The sequence below is a fragment of the Ranitomeya variabilis genome, chromosome 7, assembly GCF_051348905.1.
Source record: "Ranitomeya variabilis isolate aRanVar5 chromosome 7, aRanVar5.hap1, whole genome shotgun sequence".
Classification (NCBI taxonomy): domain Eukaryota; kingdom Metazoa; phylum Chordata; class Amphibia; order Anura; family Dendrobatidae; genus Ranitomeya; species Ranitomeya variabilis.
In genome coordinates, this window is record NC_135238.1 from 17,897,827 (window position 1) to 17,917,307 (window position 19,481).

Genomic DNA, 19,481 nt, shown 5'->3' on the forward strand with positions numbered 1-19,481 from the left:
CACAGACAAGAGTTGTTCGAGTTCAGTTTAGTCTAATGCTTGACTCGTGCATTTGTAACGTAGTTGGCCAATGTTGGTGTTCCTTGCACTACAACTGGTTGGTTTTCATATAGGGGGTATTGCCATGTTGGACAGGATGTGTCGTAAATGTATAACGGATGCGGATCTATCTTGAAATCCAACACATCATCTCCGGAGTTAAGGAACGGAGAGGTGACCGCTCATTCGTGGCCTCTACTATTCAAAACTGGCCTAGCAGGCGTAGATGTTCAAAGAATCTGACATAGGAAATTCACTGCTTAAAGTGAAATCAAGGGAGTTTTATTCCACAAGAAAAACTGAGGTGGGATGGATGCCACATGGTTGATGGAGTCTGTTTTAGTTACTTTTGACAGAGGGACTGTAGGCAGATTTTAGAGACACACCACTCATATTTGGCTAAGACAATCCTATTTTTACGAAATATACTTTTAGCATCACTCCAATGAACCTTGTATTTGATGTAAGACATTCACACATCCATCTGTGCCGTATTTAAAAATAAAATAAAATCTTGCTCAGCAAATTGAGTATTTGGGGTGTTTAGTGCCTCTTAGTTTTTAACTACTGACAGATCCTCCATTTTAAAGTATTTACTGGTTGATTTATGACAATGAAACAAAATATGAAAAGATGTTTCATAATGAGCTCCTCGTTCCATCACCATTATTATGTGGCACGGTGGTCGCCTTTTGTATTTTAGAACCAAATGCATCCTTTTTCCCAATGAGATTGTAATACACACTCGTTAACACTAATAGTATAATTGTCACTTAACCCAACTTGGCCCACAGCTATGGTCTTTCGCGTATGGTATATGCACCCATTTTCCTCACATCCATCTGTCATATGTGACTCTCCTACCGATACACCCCTGTCGTTTCTTCAGCATGCAGAACTAATCTCACTCCATTTTGTGTGCACTTACACCCCTTTTACCGTGTTCTGTTGTCTCAACATTTGCCGTTTTTTCTTCTTCCACCCCAACGCAGAGCCTGAAGGAGGGGCTGACAGTCCAGGAGCGCCTTAAAATCTTCGAATCCCAGGACTACAAGAAACACTAACGTCTCCCGATTTCTGCTGCGTGTCTCTTCGGATGCAGCTTCCCCGGATCCATCGGGCTCAGGGGACTCTGATGTGCAGCTCTCTGCATGTCACGTGGCTCTTGAAAATGTGCAAGATCATTCAGGTGTTGAAATGGTTAATTCCTGTGGGTACTTCTCCAGCTCAATGTCTTTCCCTAAGCCCCTTCCCCTTTCTTGCTCCAGGATTGGGGCACATTATCTCGCCTTCTCTCATCTTGTCAGAGCTTACTCTCATTCAGAATTGTCAGTATTAAGGCACCGCTGCCGATCAATAAGCTATCGGGTGTGACGACATTGGAGCTTCGGGCCTCGTGCTGGGCCCCATGGTGCTGCTGCCTGCAGGAGAAGGGCTGAATCGCGGATATGGAAATGTGACAGGGCTACCTGCCTGGGTACAATCGGCACAAACACCCCTCACAATGTATGTAGTTATTTATAGATGTTTGTGTATAGTATGTGTACAGAAGGCAAACTGCGTAATCCTGCTCCTGAAATTTGCCTGTGATATGATGGATACGATATGCTCGATGCAGTAACTTTCTTAGGGCTCGCCCTTTTTACAATGGACATAAACGCTGAGCAGGCAGCCGGGTGTTTGCTGTACCAATAATGCTGTCATCAGTTCAGGATTAGCGACTTTGACACGTGAAGTGTCTCATCCCCGCCAATGGTGGCACTTTCGCAAGTGGTCACACCAATAATGTGTCTCTGAAAGTTAGCTCACAGTTTATATTTTTTTTCTATTCCTATTAGTTTTTTGCCTATTTCAGCATGAGAGTGAATAAAGCCTTGACCTTTTAGCAGCCTTTTATTTATTTTTTTTTTTAGACAGACCGTACCGATCATTTTTGCAAATAGAACTAGCTTTCAGTACTAAATGCATTTTCTCCAAGTTGTTCTAGCGAAGTTTTTAAAACTTTACGTCTCTTGATTTAGTAATTTCGTTGTTTTTTTTTCCTCTTGGAAACGCTCATGCAGTGTTTAATCAAAGTCTGAAGGGGAGTCTAAAGGAATGGAAAATATGAAGGACTTAGCCTTTTCCTTTCCGACGGATCCACTTCTGACTTTGGCTCTGGGGTTTCCAGTACAATTACTAACATAGCAATCCTAAATGAAGGTTGTTTCATATGGGAACTTCACTTCTTGGCAGCTGAGCGCACGAACATTGGAGTGTTTTGATTCCCCTTAAGTGTCCTTATGATGAGTCTATAAATGGGATCCAGAATACTGTTCATAAATAACCAGGATTTTTTTTTTTCTTTGCCATTAAAGTAAATCTTATCTTGTAATGTGGCTACTAAGAAAAGCTTTATTACTTTTCTATCTTCCTTTTTTTGGGCTGTATGGATTTCCATGGAAATGTTAGCCAATCCAGTCACCAAGAACCACTGATATCAATGTGCATTTCATGGGCCCAAGTAATATTAGTGATAATGCAGCCTATCCATTCACTGATTCTTGGTTTTTAGTTTGGCTTGTTCTCATGGTCCAGTCCAGCCTATAAATTGGGTAGGCTCCTGATGATTGGCACTGTTGTGTGCCAACTTTTACCCGCGGCTCCAAGGAGGACTTGGCAAGTGATATATTACATTTGGAAGTATTACGTTATGTGATCGGGGTGTCATAAAGTGACATTACAGTGTGAAGGTTTGTGGCATGTTGTGTTTTTTTAAAATGTACGTGGTTGTTTTTCAGAATGTTTTTTTCTTTTGCATTGGAAAATGGAGGTTTGATGAGAGGACATTTTATCCTCCTGTACTGGCACCTAAAGGGTTTTTTTTTTGTTCGGCAGCAGTTCCCTTTTAAAGGGAATGTTGTGTATCTAAACCCAGCTGAGTGTCCAAGGAGTTGGAAAGGAAGGTGACCGGAGTGTCCTTGTTATGTGCAGTCTTGTGATAGTATGTATTCCGATGGATGTGACGGCAGAGCGGAGCTGACCGCTGTTGTTAAGTTTGTTATAAAACCTGTGGATCGAGCAGCAAGAAAAAGAACAAACCTTGTTTGTAGTGTATAGTGAAATCCTCTATATGTAGACTAGATCTTCATAGATCGTTTTCTTGGAAACTAGTTTGTATTAATGCCATGGCTGCCATATAATTGAGGGTTTATTGTAACGGGGTTTTGGAAATGTAGTAGTCCTCTTACTCGCAAAGCTTTGTATGTCCCTCTTTCCATTTTGTGTCATTAGCGCCACATTGTGTTCAGTTGCTGTCACTGCAGAAAAAAGGCAATTAGAATGGAGATATCCAATGCTGCTTCTGTGTGTTCTGAATAATTTGGGGCCACAGTATATCCGTTGTTTCATTTATATTTATGTTAGTAGCTTATAATCTACACAATAGAGCTTTTTGTTTTGTTTCCAGCATGCGCGTGTTGCTGCCATCTTTTATTAAACATCCTCTGCTCATTTATGCAGCTACTTGGGGTATCAGAATCTCCCACCGGGTGACAGATAAGCATTGCTGTGAAGCAGAGAAAATAGGGAATTGACCCTTATAAGCCACTGCCAGAGCGGACTATTGCACTGATGACATACACTTTGCCAGCAATCCCTTAGCTGCCTCTTCAGCATGATCTATACGTCCAAGTATTTGTGGGTTACCCTGATTTCCAGGTGTCTTGCATCATCTGTAACATGTAAATATCTATGCTCAGAAACATCACCGCAAACCTGGAGTATTCTCAGTTCCTTCTTTGTATACATGGTACACACATTTCTTTATTTTAAAGGGGTGTTTGAGGGGCAGCGGGTTTAATCCTGTCATGTGCTAGTGTGTATATGGTCGTAATGTATTTAGTTTTTTTTTTTTTTTTTTGCGTTTTCGCTTCCTTCTCCTGCAGGATATGGCGCACTTTAGGGACCTCGATGAAGGTAGAGTTAGTGCATGCGCAGGTCCCAGCTAGAAATCACTTGTCTGTTTTAAATTCCAGATAATTTAAGAAAACCTGTATAGTATTCAGAACACACTTTGTACATATTTCTTAATGCCAGAGATTAGTGAGGTTTGTGTCAGACTTGTGTTTTTAATCCTAAAACTCCCGGATGTTTATTTTTTTTCTTCTTCTTCTTTAAATCTTGTGGATTGAGTGTAACATTTGGAGTTAAATGACCCTTGTAAGTTTTTGATAATGTTTTAGAACCTCACCGAATGTGAGTCCTGCATTTTTCTGTCCCATGTAATATATATAAATATACGTTGTAGAGGATTGTACAGCCGCGGCCTCTGACCAGTGTTCCACATTCCTCCAAGTGAGCGCCTGGCTCCTCTTTTCGGAGAGACTGGGTGCCAGCTGCTTAAATTAATGGAGTCTTCTGTTGCCCGTGGGTTCTGCAGCGTCGATTTTTCTTTTCTTTTTTTTTAAGAGGAGATAATGTTGTTGTTGTAATATGTAAATAACACACACTTTTTTTTTCTTTTTTCCTGTAACATAATCCAGGTCTTGGTTTCTGACTGTTTAGGCTCTTTTGCTGCCAGTGCTCTACGTTCTAATCGGTTCTGGCAGCAAATGGGTGGTAGGTGCCGCTCCAGACCTCGTGCACCGTTCTGCCGTACAACATAGGCAACCAAAAGATTGTCGAACCTGCAGTTGTGTTGTTGACACTACACTATTTGAAGACCACAACAGCTCTTCTGGTTCGTCCACAATTTGTTAGGTTTTTTTTGTTTGTCCTAAAACACGATCAGTGTGGGTCTAGCACTGGTAATGCGCAAAGGGGCCCCCATGAAAGGGCTCTTGAGGGTCAGATGGTAGTGAATTGCACTTCCTTCAGTCTCCAGCATCTTCAGTCATCAACTATTGTAGCACTTAGATTGAAGGCGGACTGCCGTTGTCACTATAGCTGCGGATGAACTAAAAGTTCCAGCATTTCCTGTTTGAATTTGCTGTAGTGCGGTGGATGCCTAACCTTGGTTACATAGAGCCCCTCCCCTGATTCCTACCATCTGCCTTGGCCAAACTATGTGCACCCCCCCGGGGCGCTCACTGGACAGCCCAATAAAATATGCAAGAAACAACCCAACTCCAGAAAAGACAGGGATACCCGAGATACATAGTTCTTCTGTCTGGCTATAGATTGATGTGTCATTCTCAAAATTACTTTTACATTTTATTATTGTTTTTATGATGCCTGTTGCTGTATCTACTGGTTCAGTATACCCTCCAGTGCTGGCTGGCACCGTAGGGTATATTGCAAGCAGCAATTGGGCTTAAAACTACATTGATGTTCTTGTCTCTCAGTACAACATATAGTATGAATGCTTTCATTTTTTCTTTCCTCTATTTGTGGTGATATCTTAAGTTTGTCCCTCGACTTGCTTGTTCCCTGCAGCTCACTTCGGTCACGTTATTTCTTCCCGCCGGATGCGTGCGACACGCTAGGTTCCTGTGGATGTAGCTGATCATTTTTATTTTGTAAATATTACCTAACTTTACATAAACTATATCGTAATAAACTATTTTTGCACCACCCTTTACATGCTGTCTGAGTGTTCTCTGTTGGTGAACAGCTGATGGAAGGGTACACACTTTCTGCAAAATGCAAAGAACTCTTCCGCCTGGTTTCATTCTGTGAAGGTAAATTATACATCTAGGATCATAATAAAAAACAACCTTTAAGACTTGAGTGGTGGTGAAGTTTGGCTCTTTACAAAAGGTCGTCAGTGTCTTGCACACATGCCAAAACACCAAGATGTCTGCATACTTCATGGGTTCATTACTGCCCAAAGACCATGAACTTCTGTCACTCTTTCAGATCTGCTGAGAACCAGTTGCAGATAGGGAAGGGCCAGCCCCGGTGTCTACATGCTCTGACCAGCAAATAATTTAGTTATTCCTGTGATTACTTTTTTTAAGCTTAGTAAATGCATATCTTACTAACAGATTATTAATCCCAACATAAAACATATTTCTTTACCCTTTGTCTTTTTTTTTTTTTTTTGCATCTCAATTTGCCCCTTTGTGCATTCAGCTTTACATAGCTGAATGGTCTTTTTTTTTAACTTTACATTTCCCAGCAGCACCCTGCTTCTCCTCAGTGCTGCAGACTTCTCCCTCAATTCTCCTTTGTGCGTCTGACAAGTTCCACCTGAGTGGAGGAGTTCAGAGCGGTGCTGAGAGGCAGATACCTCATGAATGTGTTAATATGCAAAATTTGTGCATGAAAACAACAAGAAAAGAAGCCGACTGACAGTCCAAAATTCAGAATAATAACAGGTTTAAAATTGAGGTACGGTCAAATAAATAGGGATTTTTGTGTACTCAAGGTAAAATCCTTTTTCTCAGAGCCATTCATTGGGGGACACAGACTGTGGGGGTATGCTGCTGCCACTAGGAGGCTGACACGAAGTGATACAAAAAAAGTTTGCTCCTCCCCTGCAGTATACACCCTCCTGCTGGCTCTCAGCTAACCAGTTCGGTGCAAAAGCAGTAGGAGATCAATAACATATGAAAGTATAGTATGTCAAATTATATATGAGAGTATAGTATATCAAAGTATATATGAGTATAGCATGTCAGTTTATATTATATATGAGAGAATAGCATGTAGATTATAAAAACAAGCACAAACTAATAACATGGTGGGAGCTGTGTATCCCATTGAATGGCTCGGAGAAAAGGATTTTACGGTGAGTACACAAAAATCCCTATTTCTGCTTCGCCTCATTGGGGGACACAGACCGTGGAACATCCCAAAGCAGTCCCTGGGTGGGAACAACATCAGATCAGACCGTGTGTAACGCTACTTACAAGTGCGCCACCGTGGCCTGCAGAGTCCGCCTGCCTATACTCACGTCTGCGGAAGTCTAGAAATTACGGTGCTTCAAGGGTGCATGCGGACTGGATGAACCTGCAAAGTTGACAGACGTGCTTTGCTGACGCCTGGTGTATAGAACCCAAAAAACCTCAATTGATCGAGTGGAGGGAAAATAGGCTGACGTCTAACACAGAAGGACTTCTGGATGTGTAAAGAATCCACCAGACTAACATGGCCGAAGACACGGCTAAGCCCTTCCTAAAAAACGCCAGGAAGCCCAAATGAGGTGTCCATCGTCTCGAAGGACGCCGTCCTCGACACATACTTACTTGGGGTACTCACATTGTCCAGGGAATGGGGCACCCATTCCGCTTTGTGGACTGGAGCCGAAAGAAAAGAGGCAGGGACGATGCACTCGTAATAGTGGAAGTACGATACCCCCTCGGTAACAAGGGACAGGGACGGGCTGAGGACAACCTTGCGTTGAAGGTAATAAGGAAAAAAGATCTGAAGGAACAGAGCGGCCAGCTCCGAAGACTCATCTGAATTGACCTGGACAACGCGGATGTCCCAGGATCACTGGGGCCTTCCTGTTGCCTAAAGACCCTCGGAACTAGTGGAAGAGGTGTGATAGAGCTGGTATTGCAGAAGAACCAGAGCATGCACTGCGATGGCTATTGGGTCGCGAGGCCGAATCATGAACTCGAGTACATTGGCGTTCAGGCTGGATGCCATCTGATCTACATCTGGAGTGCTCCAGTGAAGGCAGGTATGTTTGAAAACTTCCGGATGAAGCTCCCACTCACTTGAGGCGAGACCCTGGCGGCTAAGGAGAAACTGCCGCCCAGAGTTGTACTCCTGGAATGAGTACTGCCGAGATTACCGGATGATAGATCTCGGCCCATCTGAGGGGGTGAGGTACGTAGGTCAAGGTGTCTGACCGTGGGTACCTGCTAGATGATAGACGTATTGCACAGCCGTGATAATATCCAACTGAATTTGGATGGGGAGACCTGCCAGAGGGCATTGGGTCTGCTGTAGGAGCAGAGGTACCGTTGGGATCCCCAGAAAAAAACTGATCGGGAGACTGGGTTCCCAAGATAACCAGAGGCCTTGAGCTGGGACGCTCCGTAGTCACTAGCAACCATTGAACCGGATCTCCCCCGGATGAGAAAAATGCTCAGAGATTACCTTTTGGAAACCTGTTTGACCTGTAGAAAAAAACAAGCGAAGGGAACTGCCTCCATTGCTATTATTCTATCCAAGGATATCCAGCAAATTGGATGGAATGAGGGCGAGGGCAGGTAACGGACCGGGGCTGAAATTCAGCACTGTCTTGAGGACCCGCTTCTTTTAACGACGTAGCAGAAGAGAGAGCCCACGACCAGACAGGCCATTCTGATATTTGCCAGAATTGCCGGATGGCCATTCCGACCTGGAATGAGTGACCAAGTGCGGGGGCTCCCTGTTGAAGGACCGCGGCCTTGTTTCAAGGGAGGATTCCAACCCCCTGGAGGTGTCCAGGATCGTCCTTAAAGGATATCTGCTGGGCTGGAAAGGAGGAAGACCTGTCCCAAGTCTATCCGCCAGCCCAGGTGAGGAAGGGTATCGTAAGGTGTGTGGACGGAAGGACGGCTGGAAGTAGACCAGATGGGGAGGACAGCCACGCACCCAGAGGGACATAACAGCCACCATGATAATGGCGAACACTTTGGGAGCAGTAGCAAAGCCGAAGGGCAAGGTCGTGTCTTGTGAAGGTAAGCATCCTGAATGTCGATGGATGCCAGAAAAAAAATCCAGCTTTTCCTATTGAAGTGATGGCCGAGAGGAGGAACTCCATCCAAAGGAGGGTGACCTTTTTGAAGCTTGTTAGAAGTTAGAGTTCCAGGATCGGTCTTACCTTTCGGTCCTCTTTTTGGAACCAAGATCCCTTAGATTTAGACTGTCCTGGACAACCCTTCCACTGTTGGTTGGATCTATAGCACACCTGCTATCCTTTGTTCCTACGTGAAGAACACCCTGAACTACTTACCGAATAAGCTACCACTCTAAGGCTAGGCTCTCATTGCGTTATAGTGAGAGCACTAACGGACAGCGTTGCACGGCGAAATTAACGCCGTGCAACGCGTCCGTTAGCGCTCCCATTGCCAGCCATGTTAAAGCTCATTGCTAGCGCGCGTGCCTTTTTCGGCACGCGCTAGCGATGTGCCGTTCTTTTGTGGCGCGCCTCGGATGCTGCAAGCAGCGTCCGCGGCGCGCCCGAGGTCCGTTCCCCGCTCTCGCAGATCGGGGATCTGCGCTAGCGGGGACGTTTAACGCAACCCTGAAAAAGACGTTGCGTTAGCGCAATCCGCTAGCGCTTAGCGCTAAACGGATTGCCCTAACGCAATGAGAACCTAGCCTAAGGGAGTGATGTCAGAGGTTTTTTTGTGTTTTTTTTTTAAACGCAGAGTATGCTTCGGTTCTCTGATCCATAAAGCCCTTCTGAAAGAAATGGTATTCGCTGCAGACAGCGCCGCGCAACTAGTAGCATTCAAAGAGGCTTGCACCACAAAGCCTCCCACTCAAGAGATTTGAATTGCTAGCTGTACTATCTCCGGAAAGAGAGAATTGATGTGAATCAAACAAATATAGACCGACACTGGAACCATCAGTAACAAAAAAACTACATAGACCAAGCACCCTGTGCTGAGGTATATAGCATATTTACATAGGACACTCCTATGTGTTGCGGACACTTCTCCAATCTTTTCTGTTATTGTGAATCAAAGTAGCTAAGGTCTCCGACCAGTAGACCATTGGTCTGGTAACCCGTGTGGGCTAAGGTAGGGTAAAGCACTGAACTCGATGCCGCAAGACGGAACGAGTCATTGTCTGACAGTCCATGATATTTTTAAAAGATGATCCATCGGGCAGGGATACTGGTAGGTGCCAGGTAGCAAAGTGTGCGGTTGCATCCGCCAGGAGAGGAAAATACCCATCTCTTGAGTTGCTGCCGTCATTGAACGTGCAGAGATAAAAGGTTGAACTCTCAATCAACCATCCTCTTAACAGGGAGGTGGAGAGGAACTGTCCGCCTCCTCGCATCATCCGTTAAATAGTGGCGATGCAGAGGGGAACTGCTCTGATGTCAAAAGGAAGGCATCTGTACATCTACGGGTATCAAGTCACCTGGAGGACCGGGTTAACATCAGGCCCGGTGGTAGCAGAGTATACGTGGAGGAGACACTCCATGTGCTCATTTGATGATGGCGTGAGGAGATCGGTGTCCTTTGAAGGACCCTTTGCCCAGAGTATACGTGGAGGTGACCACTCCAAGTGCTCATTTGATGATGGTGTGAGATAGGAATCCTGTGAAGGACCCGGCGCCCAGAGTATACGTGGAGGCGATACTCCATGTGCTCATTTGATGCTGGTGTGAGATCGGTGCCCTTTGAAGGACCCGTTGCCCAGAGTATACGTGGAGGCGACCACTCCAAGTGCTCATTTGATGATGGTGTGAGATCGGAATCCTTTGAAGGACCAGTCGCCCTTAGAAAAACAGTTAAACCAGGCATGGCATCTCGTGTTGCTGAAGAAAAGTCTGTTTCTAGAGCAAGTCTATTTGCGATTATTCATGGTGTTTACCACTGCGCTACCATGGTGCTCGCCAGTGAGTCGCTTATCCGGACGCTCGCTGTCCAGGAAAATTGCAAATGCACTACTAAGGGTTTCCGTTTTTGAGGGACCCTGTGTGATCTAGAGGAGAGTCGTAGTCCTTGTAGGCTCTGGCGAGTCCCGATCCAAGGCGACGTCTGATTCATATGCGGAGTCTTGTTTCGTTTCTAGAATACATGTGGCCCCTGCTAGCCTAAAGCTCCCATGTAGGGGAGGATCCATGTATATTGGTCTTGCGAGCACTTCAAACCAGAGGGTTCAATCTCGTGGTCATAGAAGCCATGGATTACGCCAGAGACGAAGCCCCTTGGGGGGAACTAGGTACTCTGGGAAGAGCTGGGATCGGCGGAGGGAGGCTCCTGAGCTCATTTGAACTAAGTACTCTGGGAAAAGGAGACCGGCTTCCGGCTGGTCATAACTTTAAGAGCAGAGAATGCTGGTCATATGGCCTTTTAAACTAGGGAACCTTTAAGACCACGGTAATGCTGGTCATGTGTCTTTAAAGGCCAGGGAATGCTGGACATGTACCTATAAGCCCAGCGCCTACTGGACATGCGCCTTTAAGACCAGGGAAAGCGGTCATGTACCCTTAAGATCAGGGAATGCTGGACGAGTGCCCTATAGACCAGGGATTGCTAGTCGTATGCATTAAAAACCAGGGGATGCTAGACCCTTTATGTTGCCGGGGGAGGGCGGGATAGGTGCTGTCTCCTTACCCGGATCCTGAGTCCCCCATCTGGAATAGCGCTGTCTTCAGCGCTGAATACCGCCGGTGCAATACAGCAGCCACTTACGGATGAGCTGGTGTCCAGAAATGGCAGGAGGATGAAGATGGCAGCCGAGAATAGAGTTCTCGTCCTGAATGATGGGTGCCTGAATAGGGGGGTGGAGCCATGAAGCGTGGCCTAGCATAGGCGGAGTTTCGGGTTGCGGCCTACACAAACTCGAAGCCGGGGGCTAAATTTTTGGAGCCAGCCGGCGCCGAACAAATGAAAAATGAGGGAAAAAAACGCCGGTTGCGCAGGGCCCTCCAACCGCTCGAGTCCCGGCACTTACCCCAGTATGCAGCTTTGTTCAGCAGGTCAGAAGGTAGACAAAAAATCCTGTGCTGTTGCTGCTGTTGGACAGTGCAGGGACAAAGAAAAACCCTCAATCCATCTTCCCTTTAGCAGGGAGGTAGAGAGGTACCGTCCGCCTCCTTGTACCATCCGCTTTTAATAGTGGCGGTGCAGTGGGGGCTGCTCGGACGCCACGCTGGAGAGTGCCCCTGAACAGCCGAGGGTAAAACCTGGTGGGCAGGGCAAAATGTCCGGCAATAGGCCTGGCTGCAGAAGAGGATACATGGAGGTACCACTCCAGTGCTCGTCTGATCAGGGAGGGGGGAGATCGGTGCCCTTGAAGGGGCCCGTCGCCCCTAGAATCAGCTCAGGCAGTGGCTTCCCACGTCGCAGGAGAGGATACGGAGAGGTAACACTCCCGTGCTCGCCTGTTGTTGGTTCGGGGAGATCGGAACATGAAAGGATCCGACGCCCCTTTCGTCCGTTGTAAAGGTAAAAATAGTTTTTGGGTCTGAATGGCAGACCAGTTAGTGTTCCTCCTACGGACACTAAGCTAAGCTAAACTGCAAGAACTGGTTAGTTGAGAGCCAGCAGGTGGGTGTATACTGCAGGGGAGGAGATGAGAGCCAGCAGGAGGGTGTATACTGCAGGGGAGGAGCTAACTTTTTGTATCACTTAGTGTCAGCCTCCTAGTGGCAGAAGCATACACCCATGGTCTGTGTCCCCCAATGAGGCGAAGGAGAAAACAAAATAGTAAAAGTTTATAAAATGTCTATACATATCTGTATGCCATCAAAAAAGGGCGCACTTATCCAGATTATATAAAATAGATGTGGATAGTGTGTGTAAAAAAAAATATATATAAATTGACCAAAAAAAAAAATTGACATGTCAATTATAATAATAATAATAATAATCTTTATTTTTATATAGCGCTAACATATTACGCAGCGCTTTACAGTTTGCACACATTATCATCGCTGTCCCCCATGGGGCTCACAATCTAAATTCCCTATCAGTATGTCTTTGAAATGTGGGAGGAAACCGGAGTGCTATTATCCACATCTATTTTATATAATCTGGATAAGTGCGCCTCTTTTTTGATGGCATACAGATATGTATAGACATTTCATTAAATGTTACTATTTTGTTTTATTTGACCGTACATCTATTTTAAACCTGTCATACTAATACATTTTATTATTCTGAATTTTGGACTGTCAGTCGGCTTCTTTTCTTGTTGTTTTCGTGTTGATCTTTTCCAATTGACCTTTTTTTTTTTTTCCTACTAAGGTCCGTTTTGCAATAATATAAATTAAAGGTGGTATTATGTGATATTATACTTTGATTTATCATACTTGTATAGAAAAATAATTCCTCCTTTGATACTGAGTTTGGATCCCCTTTCTCTTGTGATTTGTTGCCTATCAGAATAATCTAAATGTAGAATTCAGTGGCCATGTCTACACAGCTGCCAGCCCAATTTTATCTTCTACCACCTACATCCGTATAGCTGCCTGCATGGTTTTACATCATTAAAAGGCATACTCCTGGGAAGTGGTGTATTCTCATGGACAAACCTTCATGAATGATAAAGCTGGTCTCTATAGTGCTGATTATTAATCCTGACAGTATCTGCTAGTCACTGTGATGCTGGAGCTGCTTCTTGGTTCTAGCCTTTCATTTTGAAGCATTGTGGCCAGCTCCTGGCTTCTAGTAAAGGTACCGTCACATTAAGCGACGCTGCAGCGATATAGACAACGATGCCGATCGCTGCAGCGTCGCTGTTTCGTTGTCGTGTGGTCACTGGAGAGCTGTCACACAGACAGCTCTCCAGCGACCAACAATGCCGAAGTCCCCGGGTAACCAGGGTAAACATCGGGTTACTAAACGCAGGGCCGCGCTTAGTAACCCGATGTTTACCCTGGTTACCAGTGAAAATGTAAAAAAAAAAAAAAACCACTACATACTTACATTCCGGTGTCTGTCGGGTCCCCCGGCGTCCGCTTCCCTGCACTGTGTAAGCGCCGGCCCTAAAGCAGAGCGGTGACGTCACCGCTGTGCTGTGCTTTACGGCCGGCCGGCGCTGACACAGTGCAGGGAAGCGGACGCCGGGGGACCCGACAGACACCGGAATGTAAGTATGTAGTGTTTGGGTTTTTTTACATTTACAATGGTAACCAGGGTAAATATCGGGTTACTAAGCGCGGCACAGCTCCGACCAACGATGCAGCAGCGATCAGGATCCTGCTGTGCAGTGTCAAACACAACGATATCGCTATCCAGGACGCTGCAACGTCACGGATCGTTATCGTTGTTAAGTTGTTCAGTGTGAAGGTACCTTAACAGCCCCCTGATAACATCTCCTTTCATTCAGCCCGGTATCAGGGAACTTGGCCAAATCAGTCATTACAACAGAGCTCTGCCTGCTCAAACCGTCCCTCTCACCTCTATATCCATTGCAATCATCCTGTCACACCCCTGGACCTGTCATAAACAAACTGTACAGTCATGAACAAGCCATGACCATGTACAATGTGTAGTGATGTGTCAGGTAGAGCGCTGATTAACATGTCAGAGTTAAGGTACCTTCACACTAAGTGACGCTGCAGCGATACAGACAACGATGCCGATCGCTGCAGCGTCGCTGTTTAGTCGTGTGGTCGCTGGAGAGCTGTCACACAGACGGCTCTCCAGCGACCAACAATGCCGAAGTCCCCTGGTAACCAGGGTAAACATCGGGTTACTAAGCGCAGGGCCGCGCTTAGTAACCCGATGTTTACCCTGGTTACCATTGTAAAAGTAAAAAAAAAAAACCACATACTCACATTCCGGTGCCCGGCGTCCGCTTCCCTGCACATCTCCGGCATCTCCCACAGAGCACAGCGGTGACGTCACCGCTCTGCTTTACGGCCGGCACTTACACAGGATGCAGGAGGAGTGCAGGGAAGCGGACGCCGGGCACCGGAATGTGAGTATGTGGGGTTTTTTTTTAACTTTTACAATGGTAACCAGGATAAACATCGGGTTACTAAGCGCGGCCCTGCGCTTAGTAACCCGATGTTTACCCTGGTTACCAGTGAAGACATCGCTGGATCGGTGTCACACACACCGATTCAGCGATGTCAGCGGGAGATCTAGCGACGAAATAAAGTTCTGGACTTTCAGCAACGACCAGCGATCTCACAGCAGGATCCTGATCGCTGCTGCCTGTCAAACACAACGATATCGCTAGCCAGGACGCTGCAACGTCACGGATCTCTAGCGATATCGTTTAGTGTGAAGGTACCTTAAGCTATGGCAGCATATGATATACTGATATCTGTCAATCAGCGCTCTGCCTTGCCATACCCCTTTAATTTGTTAGGTCTCCAGCAGAAAACAGTTCTGCACTTGTCTGCCTTCACAAGGAGGCTTGTAACAACTAGACAGATGATACTGTGGATAAATGCAATTACAGTGGGGCAAAAAAGTATTTAGTCAGTCAGCAATAGTGCAAGTTCCACCACTTAAAAAGATGAGAGGCGTCTGTAATTTACATCATAGGTAGACCTCAACTATGGGAGACAAACTGAGAAAAAAAAATCCAGAAAATCACATTGTCTGTTTTTTTAACATTCTATTTGCATATTATGGTGGAAAATAAGTATTTGGTCAGAAACAAAATTTCATCTCAATACTTTGTAATTTATCCTTTGTTGGCAATGACAGAGGTCAAACGTTTTCTGTAAGTCTTCACAAGGTTGCCACACACTGTTGTTGGTATGTTGGCCCATTCCTCCATGCAGATCTCCTCTAGAGCACTGATGTTTTTGGCTTTTCGCTTGGCAACACGGACTTTCAACTCCCTCCAAAGGTTTTCTATAGGGTTGAGATCTGGAGAATGGCTGGGCCACTCCAGGACCTTGAAATGCTTCTTACGAAGCCACTCCTTCGTTGCCCTGGCGGTGTGCTTTGGATCATTGTCATGTTGAAAGACCCAGCCACGTTTCATCTAAAATGCCCTTGCTGATGGAGGTTTGCACTCAAAATCTCACGATACATGGCCCCATTCATTCTTTCATGTACCCGGATCAGTCGTCCTGGCCCCTTTGCAGAGAAACAGCCCCAAAGCATGATGTTTCCACCACCATGCTTTACAGTAGGTATGGTGTTTGATGGATGCAACTCAGTATTCTTTTTCCTCCAAACACGACAAGTTGTGTTTCTACCAAACAGTTCCAGTTTGGTTTCATCAGACCATAGGACATTCTCCCAAAACTCCTCTGGATCATCCAAATGCTCTCTAGCAAACTTCAGACGGGCCCGGACATGTACTGGCTTAAGCAGTGGGACACGTCTGGCACTGCAGGATCTGAGTCCATGGTGGCGTAGTGTGTTACTTATGGTAGGCCTTGTTACATTGGTCCCAGCTCTCTGCAGTTCATTCACTAGGTCCCCCCGCGTGGTTCTGGGATTTTTGCTCACCGTTCTTGTGATCATTCTGACCCCACGGGGTGGGATTTTGCGTGGAGCCCCAGATCGAGGGAGATTATCAGTGGTCTTGTATGTCTTCCATTTTCTAATTATTGTTCCCACTGTTGATTTCTTCACTCCAAGCTGGTTGGCTATTGCAGATTCAGTCTTCCCAGCCTGGTGCAGGCCTACAATTTTGTTTCTGGTGTCCTTTGACAGCTCTTTGGTCTTCACCATAGTGGAGTTTGGAGTCAGACTGTTTGAGGGTGTGCACAGGTGTCTTTTTGTACTGATAAGTTTAAACAGGTGCCATTACTACGAGTAATGAGTGGAGGAAAGAGGAGACTCTTAAAGAAGAAGTTACAGGTCTGTGAGAGCCAGAAATCTTGATTGTTTGTTTCTGACCAAATACTTATTTTCCACCATAATATGCAAATAAAATGTTAAAAAAACAGACAATGTGATTTTCTGGATTTTTTTTTTTCTCAGTTTGTCTCCCATAGTTGAGGTCTACCTATGATGTAAATTACAGACGCCTCTCATCTTTTTAAGTGGTGGAACTTGCACTATTGCTGACTGACTAAATACTTTTTTGCCCCACTGTATTAATAAAGCTTCATGTGAATAAAAAGTCAATTTTAACCGTAAATAGTGAAGGACAATAAATGGTTCTAAACCACAACACTGAAATCATAACAAACTAAAAGGTGTACAATGAACACAATTACTAAAAATATATTTTAAAAAAAGTAGAATTTTATTAATGACAAAAAGAGTATGTATAACAAAAAAAATAGTACGTCAAGATACCAAAGTTGGCCAGAAGGTGGTGCCTTTCGGAAGGCTTTTACTGCCGAAACGTGCGTAGGAACAGGTGGCTCCACAGCAAATCCACGGTATTTATTTTACACAAATCCTGGTGTTTTTTCAGTGTATTTTGTTTCCACATTGCTACCTTTATAGTCACTTCACTATTACACAATTTTTCATTGTTACAATCAGTTTTATGAGGGATTTGTTCATTTATTTTCTTCATTTATTTTTTTTATATAGCGCTAACATATTCCGCAGCGCTTTACAGTTTTGCATACATTATCATCACTGTCCTCGATGGGGCTCACAATCTAAATTCCCTATCAGTATGTCTTTGGAATGTGGGAGGAGACCGGAGAACCCGGAGGAAACCCACGCAAACACTGGGAGAACATACAAACTCCTTACAGATGCTGACCAAGGAGGGATTAGAACCCAGGACTCCAGCGCTTATAATTGTTTATCATGTGGTGCCAACTTTGATATCTATTTTTTTTTTTTATTATTATATATACTGTCTACTTTTTTAATATATTTTTAGTAATTGTGTTCATTGTGGATAAATGCAGCCTGATGAACAACATATTGAAATAAATGTCAGCTTCTTAAATACTGTGTTGGTGACCATACAGTAGGATAGTACTTTACAATCAAACTGTAGTAATCACTTATGTGAAGATCAATTTTCACCGGTATGGGATACATCCATTGTTTTGTGCATCCACACCCTGCAATAGGATTAAGGTACCGTCACACTAAACGATATCGCTAGCGATCCGTGACGTTGCAGCGTCCTGGCTAGCGATATCGTTGTGTTTGACACGCAGCAGCGATCAGGATCCTGCTGTGATATCGCTGGTCGTTGATTAAAGTTCAGAACTTTATTTGGTCGTCAGATCGCCGTGTATCGTTGTGTTTGACAGCAAAAGCAACGATACCAGCGATGTTTTACAATGATAACCAGGGTAAATATCGGGTTACTAAGCGCAGGGCCGTGCTTAGTAACCCGATGTTTACCCCTGTTACCAGTGTAAAATGTAAAAAAACAAACAGTACATACTCACCTTCGCGTCCCCCGCCGTCCGCTTCCTGCACTGACTGAGCGCCGGCCGTAAAGTGAAAGCACAGCACAGCGGTGAAGTCACCGCTCTGCTGTTAGGGCCGGCACTAAGTCAGTGCAGGAAGCAGACTCCGGGGGACGCGAAGTTCAGTATGTAGTGTTTGTTTTTTTACATTTTACACTGGTAACCAGGTAAACATCGGGTTACTAAGCGCGGCCCTGCGCTTAGCAACCCGATGTTTACCCTGGTTACCCAGGGACCTCGGCATCGTTGGTCGCTGGAGAGCGGTCTGTGTGACAGCTCTCCAGCGACCAAACAGCGACGCTGCAGTGATCGGCATCGTTGTCTGTATCGCTGCAGCGTCGCTTAGTGTGACGGTACCTTTAGAAATGCTCAGGATTGTTCACACTGTAATAATTGTGTAAATATCACTTTAGAAAACTGTAAATAGTGTGAATACTGCCCACACACAGTGCCCCACTAGTCTCACCAAATAGAGCAAAATAGCAAAAAGTAAGAAATTATACATTAAATGTAACCTGTAATTAGATAAATAACAAATCAAAAAGTACGAGTAAAATAGGAGGAACGGGAAACCAAGTCAGGGAGAAAAGTACTCATGTGTTTCTGACTGAGGGCCTGTCCTCCCTTCATGTATAACATTTTCTTTGTGTGGGCCTATTTTGTATGGGAATACACCTGTAGTTCAATATTCATTCCACCCCATGAGAATTGTCCTCAGCATTAATTGACCTGGTTTCTCTTACGGCAGGAGAGGTCAGCTCATATTTTATACATGCTAGGACAAACTGACCCTTTGGTCAGAAACACAGAGGTACTTTTTTTTCCTGACTTGGTTTCTAGTTACCCCCTATTTTAGAGGTGGTACTTTTTTGATTTATCTATTTAATTAAATGTTACATTTTAATGTATAACTAGCTGAAGAGCCCGGCGTTGCGTGGGCATAGTAAATATCTGTGGTTAGTTATAGCACCTCACTTCTCTTATTTTCCCATCACGCCTCTCATTTCCCCCTCACTCTTCTCATTCCCCCCTAACACTTGTCATTTCGACATCACATCTGTCATTTTCCGATCACTCCACTATTTTCCCTCACTCCTCTCATTTTGCACTCACACCTCATTTTCCCCTCACTATATACATGTTTGTCATCTCCCTTATATATAGTATACACCTGTGTCATCTCCTGTATATAGTATATACCTGTATGTCATCCTCCCCTGTAAATAGTATATACCTGCTGTGTCATCTCCTCCTGTATACAGTATGTACCTGTGTCATCTCCTCCTGTATATAGTATGTATGTACCTGTCATCTCCTCCTGTATATAATATGTACGTGTGTCATCTCCTCCTGTATATAGTATGTACCTGTGTGTCATCTCCTGTATATAATATGTACCTGTGTCATCTCCTCCTGTATATAGTATGTACCTGTGTGTCATCTCCTCCTGTATATAGTATGTACCTGTGTGTCATCTCCTCCTGTATATAATATGTACCTGTGTCATCTCCTGTATATAATATGTACCTGTGTG

The 19,481-nt window shown here is 44.9% G+C and overlaps 1 protein-coding gene across 10 annotated transcripts in view; it reads left to right on the forward strand.

The window, feature by feature from the left end:
- MPRIP (myosin phosphatase Rho interacting protein) overlaps positions 1 to 5,599 on the forward strand; it is an 86,476-nt gene extending 80,877 nt beyond the window's left edge. For 4 of the 10 annotated variants that reach the window (XM_077274298.1, XM_077274301.1, XM_077274294.1 and 1 more), the window contains one exon: positions 1,032 to 5,599. In XM_077274298.1, coding sequence (XP_077130413.1) covers positions 1,032 to 1,103 — 72 coding nt within the window. In that variant the 3' untranslated portion in view covers positions 1,104 to 5,599. The remainder of the gene's footprint in view (positions 1 to 1,031) is intronic. The other 6 variants (XM_077274303.1, XM_077274295.1, XM_077274300.1 and 3 more) reach the window with 4 other exon arrangements.
- The last annotated feature ends 13,882 nt before the right edge of the window (positions 5,600 to 19,481 follow it).